Source organism: Triticum aestivum, chromosome 2B (assembly GCF_018294505.1).
Source record: "Triticum aestivum cultivar Chinese Spring chromosome 2B, IWGSC CS RefSeq v2.1, whole genome shotgun sequence".
Classification (NCBI taxonomy): Eukaryota; Viridiplantae; Streptophyta; class Magnoliopsida; order Poales; family Poaceae; genus Triticum; species Triticum aestivum.
Window position 1 is genome coordinate 551120310 of NC_057798.1, and position 10279 is coordinate 551130588.

Below are 10279 nucleotides of genomic sequence, written 5' to 3' on the forward strand. Positions count from 1 at the left end.
GCTTGAAGAGCGGGGTGTTTGCAAAGTAATCGGCATAGAGTAGGGCGTGGCCTCTCTCCCTGTTGCGGTTCAGGTTTGGAGCACGGCCAGGGACTGACCCTCTGTACCGAGGAAGCTGCCGTTGAATTTGGTCGTGAACCATTAGTGCAGCCACCACAAGATCTTCATCATCCGACGACGAATCGCCCGATGAACAAACGAAGTGGTGGAAGAAAAACTCATCACCACTGTCCATACCTTTGTGGGCAAAGTGTCGAACACCTTGCGGTCATGGTGGCAAAGTGGCCGGGATGATCACCTCGACGCAGGTGTGGTCGGCGGCCGTCTACTGGCCGCTCTGGAGCATTCATTGGAAGCTGTCGTGGCCGCCGTGGCACGTCGCCTGCGGTCGTATCCCCTCTGCCGCCGGCTACGACGGCGACGGCCAAACCTCCTCCGACCGACAACCTAAACTACGGCGAAAGCGCGTGCGTGGTGGCGGCCATGTCGAGGCGTGGTTGCCTATGGACGGCCGGGGCTGCATGGAGAAGGCAGCCGGAGAATAGCGGCGGCGCCGTCGGCGGGGCAGGGCGGGGGAGGGGGGTGGAGGCGTTGGAATCGAATGGGACTACTTGTGTCCCCGACAGGCGTGTCACGGGAGGACAAGGGCGTGCGGCGGGCCCGTCCGCATGATGTCCGTTTCACGGGATCTCCTATGCGCCGCTCGTTGCGGCGAATTGCCGAGCAAACGCACAGGGGCGACTCCAGCTGGGCCGGCCCATTAGCGAAACACAGTAAAAAATACAAAAAAGACTAAAACTGCTGGAGGAGGTAGGAATCGAACCTGGCACCTCCTGTGACTTACGTACGACCCTAGCCAATGGGCTACATAAGCTTTCTTGTTTTACTATGGCGCGCGCAGCTAAAGGTAATGCAGATGCGAACATTATTTTGAGAAAAGTATTTTTTAATGCGGACACTTTTCAAATTTGAGAAGAAAAACTAAAAAAATATAATCAGAATTTACTGAACCAACACGAGTTTTTAAAAAATTTGATAAACACAAAAAAGTTTTTCGAAAATCTGAACAAGTATTTAATAGTGATTTTTTGCAAAAACATGAATATTTTTGAAAGGAGAACAAATTTTGAATTGTGAACAAAACAAATTTGTAAACATGAACATTTTTAAAATTTTCGAACAAAATTTTGAAATGGGAACAAATTTTAAAATAACAAACAAATTTTGAATTTTTAGAACAGACTGTGAAATGGAGAACAATTTTGAAAATCCCAAACAAATTTGAAATGTGAACAATTTTTTATTAAGTGAACAAAAATTTGAAAAATAAGAACATTTTTTTGAAATTTGTGAACAATTTTTGAATACAAGCATTTTTTGAAATCCATGTCATTATTTTCAAATTTCTCAAAAAATGAAGAAAAGTAATTCGAACAATTTTTGAAAAAACAAGAACATTTTCTGAAAATTCGGAACAAAAATTTTGAAACCAGAAACATTTTTTGAATTTATGAACGCATTTTGTAAAATGGGAACATTTTTTGAATTTGTGAACAAAATCTGAAAAACAGAAACATTTTTTGGAATTCGGATTTTTTTTAAAATAAACTTGAAAAGGAAAATAAAAGATAAAAGAAAAGAAAACTGAAAAAAAAGAAACAGAAAAAAGAAAAGAAAAAAGAAAAAGAAGATAAATAGAAAAAGAAAAACGAAAAAGAAAAAGCCAGTTCAGACGAAAAAACCTGCTGAAAACATCATAGAAGGTTCCCAAAACCGAGTCTGCTGTAACGCTAAAACGGGACGGCCCACTCGTTCGCTCGCTCGCACCTCCCTGTGCGAAGCTTCGACAGCTTGCCGCAACGAGCGGCAATTAGGATTTTCCCCGTTTCACCGCAAACTCGACGCAAGTTTGGACCGGTGATGGGTCGAAAACGAACGGATTCCGGACATTTGTCCGTTTGGGGCCGCGCGTTGGGCCGGCTATTCGTCCGTTCTACTCTAAACGGACGGGGCCGGACAGGATGAGGCCGCACGGTGGAGTTGGCCTGGTTTATCGCGACGCCGCAACAGTGGTCCTTGTGCAACAGGGAACAGTGGTCGCACCAGCGTCCGTGTGGCCAGTTGCTGATGGCACGAGAGGCCCAGCACAGGCAAAAGGGCATCAACTGAGGGCGTGCCAGTTTTGCACTGTTTTGTGCTGGCGTCGTTATGGCAACTGCCAAGGACGCGAAGATGTCGCTCGCGGGAGGCCTACCGCGCGGCCCCTCCAGCCCAATATTCTTGCGCCTTTTTTACCGCAAGGAAAAAAGGGATGCACCGTGAGCATCGTCGTCTGAAAATCCACTAAACCACAGCCGATCACAGCCACTGCGTGGATTTGATTTTGGTGGCGTGAGCTGGGTCAGTATGAACGAACATGCGTGCTTCTAGTCTCACAAGAGGATAACCAAATGCAGAGTTCATATGTGAAAAAACGACCCAAGGATTTTTTTTTTTTTTGCATGGAAAAACGACCCAAGGATCTACCAGTCCTCTGAAAACATTAGCAGGAGTAGTACCAAGGTAAAGCTGGTGAACAGCTGGTTACAGTCAAACACATACACACCAAACCATGCACCAGGTTAGACTACAGAGTCAAGAGAAACATCTGCCCCAGCGCTTTGCCTAAACAAATACTACTACACCTTGATATAACAAAAGCATCCTATCCAATCCAGGGTAGGAAATCTCAGACCCGAAGAATGTGCGGGGCCGACAAAAAGGACTCATTAGTCGTGCGTGGCCTTGTCTTGGCCCGTGCTGTCATATCTTGCGCACCAAAATGATTCATCCTAGGTTGGGTTGCTCCATTAATTAATCCCGCTCGTAATCCGTACAGATTGACAAAAAGCTCAAGACAGCACAACAGGGTGCTAACTGACCCATGCATCTAGGAGTATTATATTGCAATCCCTGACCTGCTAATATATACACATATACTACTTAGGGAGCAGTGCTTTGTTAAGTCAAACACACATGCATGGGTCTTGCAAAAAAATTCCTTTCCTTTTAACAGAGAGTTAGAGTATACTGAAACCACATGCTGCTGGAGCTGGTGACAGTACAATATGCTACTACTGTGACAGTTAAAAGGAAAAACTAGTTGCCCCACAGGACTCGCTCAGAGCTGCACAATTGACATGGTTTGACCAAAATAGCTGTAGTACAATGTGTGGCGCGCTACAGGTATATGCAGAAGCAACTACTACGTGGACTTGGGTTACAAGCTAGTAGTATGAAGATGCTGAAGGTTTCTCTCAGCACAACAAATAATTTAAGACCACTTCTCCTATGATAACAGCGTCACACACAGAGCATTTGCTTCCTACAGATTTGACATTGGCATTGCGAGATCTTGCTGTGGAAAACAAACTGTGAGATCCGCCATGGCTTCTCCGACTAGCTCCACCAACAGACCATCTGCAATCTGTTTCGTCATCTCATCCGGTTCCGACCTCACTGATTTCATCCAGCCTCCTCCTTCCACCTCTTGGTGCACGATTCTTTCCAACATCGTTGCAGCATCACCATACTCGTTAGCCACGAGCCTCTCCGCCCCGTAGAGCCAATCCCTTACATGGCTCCATACTTCTTCCCCTATATCTTGTGACAATGCCTCGCTCCGTGCTCCGAGGCATGCTTTACTCCATGGGTAGGTTCTTATCAAGGCTTCCTGGCCAGTCTCAACCAATGCCATGTTTACACAATCAAAGAGAAGCTTTTGGTTCGACCTACGCTCCCTAGATTTAGCAGCCTCCTCTTTGCGGTCCAAGAACTTGTCACACAGTGCGGGATCAAGAGGGCAATCAGCCGAATGCCAACCTGTGAAAACCATACTCACTTGTAGGTTGCCTAATCCAGCAGATGATAGTATCTTCTTTACAAGGGCATAACATTCTGATTCATTATCCTCTGCATTTGAGGAATTCAGATGATGCGTGTGTAATGGCGAATGTGAGTATGTTTCCTCCCATGATAACGAGCGGGGAACAGACTCAATTGCACGAGATCGTAAGGCAACTCCTGTAATGTAATAAGAACTCATACTTAGTATGTATACCAACAGGAAACGACAGGCTCAACAATTAGAAGAAAAAAAGGGAAAAACTTACTCTCATTGCAGGCACTGGTACTTCTTGATGATTCAGGTTCATTAGTGTTGCTATCTTCAAGTGATGCATCCGGAACTGAAGTAGGACTAGGCTGATCGCGCATCGATTTTAGGCCAGCGTTTGATCTTAGTTCATCATTATATCCACTTGGGCAGTCAGTAGATACATGTGCTTCCATGGAGCCAACATCCTGCTACATGTCAAAAAGTGATTGTGAGTAAACACAACAATATTCTTTTGCATCAAAAGCCCCATACTCATGGCCATAGACAACACAAGCAAATAGTAAGGCATAAACGAAATAATTTGAGATTAATGCTTACATTTAAAGAACAATTTGTTGGTATGGTGGAATTGTCAGCTTTGTCATTGCAAAATGCTATTTGCTCATCAAATTGAAGGTCACTATTGGTCTCTGATCGCTTGTCGTCAAGAAAAGTGACTTGAACCTTCTCACCAAAGCTATCAGAAGGGAGGGTGGTTTTCTCTTCTGCCAGCCTTTTACTTCTAGGGAAGAAAAAACTTGATACTTTCCCCTTGAATGATAACTTTCCTTTACCTTGCCTTGCATCCACCTTCGGTGTTTCACAGCCTTGAGAATTTGCAGACACCACCATGTTATCAAACATTGCTGCTGACACCGGGAGAGATTTTGATCTCGCTAAATTTCTTGGAGAGCTCTCCCTGGTTTCATCCTCACTTAATGTAGATACGGAACTAGCTTGCATGGCCAACTCATTTTTTGTGCCACACGACCGGCTACTTGAAGCGGAGTTTATTACAGCAACAGTTTCCTCTTTCTCAGTTTCTCTGATGGAGAGCATGTCACCCAGAGTTCTTGAGGTCCTTGGCAACTTTACTTCTTGACTGATCTCATCACATGCTACCATTGTCCATCTCTCTGAAAGTCGCCTTTTGGCTTCTTTGATCACAGATGACTCAGCTGAATGTGAATGAGATGCCCTGCTATGAGTTGAAGATGAGTAAGTACTGCTATATCTTTTGATATAATCCCATGAATGACGCGACACTGGACTGACTACCTCCGAGTCACTTAAGCTACCACCATCATCAATGTTATCACCTTCCGACCTGCTTAAAGAGCTCTCATCTCCATTATACCCATTTGAGTATACAGAGGATAGTAGAGACTCATCCCGCCGCCGCCGATCTTCTGGCAGGTATTGAACCGAAGCACCCGATACTTCTGTACATCCTAGGGTGGATGTACCATCTTGTAAATCACCAAGAAAGGCTGTCCGCTGAATCGGTTCAAATGGAGATGATCTGGGAGTTAGCCTGGCATGTGCTCTGTTAGGCTTCCCAGGACTTGGCTTTAGGACCACTATCCTGTTTGGCTTCGAGAAGGTATCTTCTGCTGAATGAGATCTCTTGTGAGACTTTCCCATTACAAAGTCATTTTCTTCATCAACTCGGTGTGTTCTGCTTTCTCTTGCCCCTTTATTCTCAGCAGATTTAAATGGTTTCAAGACAGTAATGCACTTTGTCTGAGGTGGTGCAGGCATTGTGTGTTGTCCATAGAGCGGGTTCGAGAAAACAGAGCTTGGTTCTTCAAGGAACTTCAGAAACAGATCCTTGTTTGAACTTAGAACCTCGAGGGCTTCTTGAAACTCCTTTGAATGAAGGAAATTTTCATCTGTGGCAAGGCGTTTTGCTTGTATGAACTTTTGTCGAACAACTTCTATCCTTTTGTCTCTCTTGTTTTGTGAAGATCTCCCTCCTAAAGAAGTTTGATCCTGAAGTTGATGTGTTGTTAGTGGTTCTTCGCAGACTGCGTGCACATCCTTAAATTCTACTGTTTCCTTGGGGCCTATGTGGTTGCCCCGTGTTGTTTTGTTGTAGAGGCGCTGCTCTTGCTGCTGCAGGGCCTTCTTTGTTGCTGCATACTTATCATGTGAATGACTTCTCCTCAAATTACTTTTGGCAGAATGTAATGCCTGTTCTTGAGCAGGTAGATCATCTTCAAGCCCCATCAACCTGGCAACAACACTTGGTGGTTTCCTCTTTGATTCCACTTCTTTGGCTATCTCGTTTGCTAGTAGCTTCTTCATGGGTGATGCATCTGATTTGCTGCTTAAAGAACTCCTAGTACTTGTCTCCTGCAGGGAAATTTGTATTAGAACAAAGAAGACAGAAAAATCTCACTTGCCAAAAAAAAATAGTAGTTTCTTTGCTGCCGTATATTTACAAGAAATTTTGACCAGGATAAGTTAGGCAGTGCACCTATGACAAACTGAAACATGACATGGCACTCACCAGTTTATCCTCTATACAAACTTTAGCAGGATCAACGGTTCTCTTGATATCTGTCGGGCCTCTACGAACTGGAGAATCTGAAAGGTCAAGCTAAACCAAATAAATAGTTTGACAATGACACAAAAACAACCTACATGCCAGACAAAACAAGCTAACACAAAAAGAACACAGTCAACTTCAATATTTAGACCAGCGTGTTGCAAAGAAATAGAAACAGTACTGTTTGCTATTTCAAATCTATGGAGCGAAAAACATCCAAAGGAAAAGACAAGCAAAACATGTCATCATCCAAAGGGAAAATGTCTACATTGTGGAAAGGAATCATTTCCCATACAATGCCAACACCATCTAGTCCCCCACACGAGAGAGGAAATTGGCAACATTTGTGCCAGCAAATGTCCAAAATATTAGAACCAAAGGCAGAAATGTACAAAATGCTACACCCCACCCACCACCAAGTAGTACCATATATACTGTAGAACAGCAGCATTTATCTCAAGTAAAATGAAGCAGCTGCAACTGAATACGCATTACCGAATACAAAAGCCTTGCAGATCAACAACATTGCAAAAAATAAACATAAAGAGCAATTTACGTACCTTCTCTGTGAGCTCTGTCAGAGAGTGTCTTCGTGCTGGCCATCCCCGTACTCAGCTCGAACAAGTTGATCATCGCCTTGTTCTCACTAAAAACACTTCCTCCAAGCATTACAACATCAGCGAAGATATAGGATTCCTGAAAAAACTGTGTCACGGCAAAGAAGTTAAGCAAAACGACGCAGAGGACATGAAACATCACCAGCCACATGATTGTACCTGAGATCCGCAAGGCCACCCAATCAAGCTAACTAAATAACAAGAGCGTTATAAGCCGCCGCCGGTACAAACAGCCAGCAGGGCAAGCAATGACGCAGAGCGGAGCGTCTTGGGAGGCTCTTAAGTGGCATTTGAAGCCTTCAAATTTGAACCTACGGGACATAAAGAGGGAGGCTTAAAGAGGAGGCCTGGTGGTATTACTGTAGCGCGATGCTGTCCTCACAGGAAAACTTGGACACACACATGGCTAAGGCTGGGTTTTTCGCAGGCGTTGGTAGGCCAGACGGGCGCAAGGAGAGCACAGTCGACGGCCCTGTTCTTGTTTAAAACCGAGAGAAGATGGCAAAATGGCGCGTCGAACGAAACGATAAACGACTGTGCCTGGCGACAGGAACAGGAGAGGAGGGGCAAGTTGGAAAAGTGGAGGTGTAGCAGCAGCCAACAGGGGGTAACATGATGCAGAGTGCATTGGATCGGGTTTAGCAACTCATGGCCATGATTACCATCCAAAGGAATCTTTGCAGGCGGCGAGAGAGGCTTTTTAAGGCTGCGCTTTTGCCGTCGTCAGATGAGAGATGATTTAGCAGGCACGGGCTCGGGGAATCACAGCTCACATGAGAGAGAGAAGGTGGAAAGGAGATCGGCTTTGCTTGCACACTTCATGGGATGTTGAGAAGTTAAAAACTCGAGCTGTCGAGTTCAAAATGTGTCTAACAAAAACTGTGGTGGATGAAGGAGAGGTAACGTAGGGGATTTAGAAAACTGAGGAGCAGAGGAACGAGCCCTGAAGGCGCAAAGCAAAAGGAAAAGGGGGAGCTGTCCTCACTCTGCAGTCTTCTCCGGAGGGGAGAGGAGGAGAAACACCAAGAACTCGGAGCTTTCCACGCGGAATGCGGCTGAGTTCCCCGGTTTAATCCGGGAATCGAGAGCTCCGGAGGCCGGGTACGCAGGCCAGGGCAGGGAATCTGGCAGGGACAGGCGCGCGTCGGAGCAATAAATTCTCGGGCGCGGGAGCGGAAAGGGACGGGAGGAACTGGGGGTGAAAAGCGGGCGCCTTTACGCCAGCATCGATGGCCAATTTCTGGTTCCGGGGATCATAAATCGGGCTCGGATCTCCACATTCCCTCCCTCCTGCGCACGGCCGCACGCCCGCCGGGCCCGAAATTCCCTGACGAAACCTAATAAAACCGCAAACAAACTCCTCGCCTGAGAAGAACACGACGGCCTGAATCGAATGCCGCCGCGCATCCGGCGCCCCATGGCCGAGTTCCGCCGCGGAGGAAGATGAACACAAAACCGGATAAGGAAGAAGAAAAAATGCGCCACCAACGGAAACGCGAGAAATCCTCGGCGAAAAGGATAGAATCCCGCTCATCTCGCGCGTTCCGGAGGAGGAGGAGGGAGGGCGGGGATGGGGGAGGGCGCACCTACGGGGGAGCGGCGGCGAGCATTGGCCGGCGGCGGTGGGCGGAACAGCGAGCTGGTGCCACTGCTGCGCAGTGTGCAGTGGGAGCGGCGAATGGGACGGGAGGGAGAAGAGGTTGGCGGAATTCACCTAGCTCCCTTCTGCCCCGTGAACTGTTGCTTTGTTGTGTTCTTGCTCTCCTCTCCCTTTCGCGTCGGATATCCTACCCGCGGCGCTCGTGTCGTGGGGGTGGGTTGCGTTGCGTGCGTGCGTGCGTGCGTCGCGTGGAATGGAGAAAAGGCGGTGATGATGAGCGAGGGACGCGGATCGTGGACGTGGAGTGGCTGCGAATGACAAGGAACATACGGAGCGTGGCATGGATTCCGGGACGCTGCGTGATCCGAATGTGTCGTGCGTAGAAATTTATTGTGGTTTCTTGTATCGTCGGCCACCATGGTGGTACGTTGCAATCGTCGTGCCGTAGATGTGGTACGAGTGCATTTATTGGCCGTAGCTGCTGTACTACCTGCATTTCTGTTTGTAGAAGGTGTTGTTTCAACCTTTTGAATTATTAAGGGCATCTAGGATCGATCTCGTCCCTGTTTTCCTCTTGTCCCTCGCGGCTGGAACCCTAACCGCCGCCAGGGGAAGCCGGTCTTCCAACGCCGCTCTCCGGCGACTTCCCTCCGCCGGCGACCTCGGTCGTCGGTGGTGAGGGGGGTCGCCAGATCCACGCGTGTGGATCGTTTTTACTCTCTCGTAGTCTAGGTTTTTAGGTTGTTCATCGTCTTTGCTTCGGCGGCGACGATGACAACGCTGAATAAAGATTCTTCGGATCCTTTCCTAACGAGGCCATCGGTCCTATGGTTGGGGATGGATTTGGAAACCAGTCTGTTCAAGTAAGGATGGCGTGGCGGCGGCGGCATCCTCGTGGTGGACCTGTGTCCTCGGGCTCCGCCGTTGCGACGGCGTTTGCTCCAGCGTCGGCGCGGAGCTTGGGAGGTAGTCCAGAAGCGGATGCAGATTGTGGTCTGCATCGACGACATCTGGAAGACGGAGCATGTGCTGGGCTCGTCGTTCGTGGATGGCAGATATGGTTTCCTCCTTCGGCATTTTAGTCATGGTGGGGTGTTAGATCTGGAGTTCGATGGCGTGTCCGGGGTGTTGCCCCGGCCTGATTCATTCAACGGTAAGGGCTTCACTTTTGGTGAGCCACCTTGGAGGTCCACAAAGCTGCATATCAGCGATGGAGCCGCGTCGAGCTCGGGTGAGAAGGTGATTCGTCATTCTTTTCTTCGGTGGCTACTGTGGTGATGCCGAAGGCAGGTGACGGCCGTTGGTGTTAAGCTTAGAGATATTCTGCTATCTTTTCAGTTTTGTCATGTCGGTCTTTACGTGACTTGTACTTTGTTCTTTATGATATGAATGAGACACGTATTACCATGCAATTTTTTTTTATTAAGGGCATCTCCAACACTGCCTTCGAAATGGACACGGTATCCGTCCACGGATCGGTTCAGACCAGTCTACGGACAGTGATGCGGGAGCTAGCCATCCAATTTTATTGTATTTTTATAAGTCTGCAAAGCTCAAAATAACAAACATATTAAATCGTAGAAGATTGAAAACAT

At 47.3% G+C, this 10279-nt stretch overlaps 1 protein-coding gene across 8 annotated transcripts; it reads right to left on the minus strand.

Moving 5' to 3' along the window:
- Positions 1–3022: 3022 nt before the first annotated feature.
- On the minus strand, positions 3023–8954 carry LOC123045972 (uncharacterized). Of its 8 annotated transcripts, none has more exons than XM_044469233.1 (6): positions 8799–8954; positions 7028–7172; positions 6429–6505; positions 4475–6271; positions 4152–4344; positions 3023–4062 (listed from the first exon to the last, which is right to left on the minus strand). In XM_044469233.1, the coding sequence occupies exons 2-6, from the start codon at positions 7134–7136 to the stop codon at positions 3365–3367; spliced, it is 2874 nt and encodes a 957-aa protein (XP_044325168.1). In that variant the 5' UTR covers positions 7137–7172; positions 8799–8954; the 3' UTR covers positions 3023–3364. The 8 variants fall into 8 exon arrangements, with proteins under 8 accessions (XP_044325168.1, XP_044325167.1, XP_044325166.1 ...); XM_044469232.1 differs by having other exon boundaries at positions 7028–7163; positions 8671–8954; XM_044469231.1 differs by having other exon boundaries at positions 8671–8953.
- Between the last annotated feature and the right edge of the window lie 1325 nt (positions 8955–10279).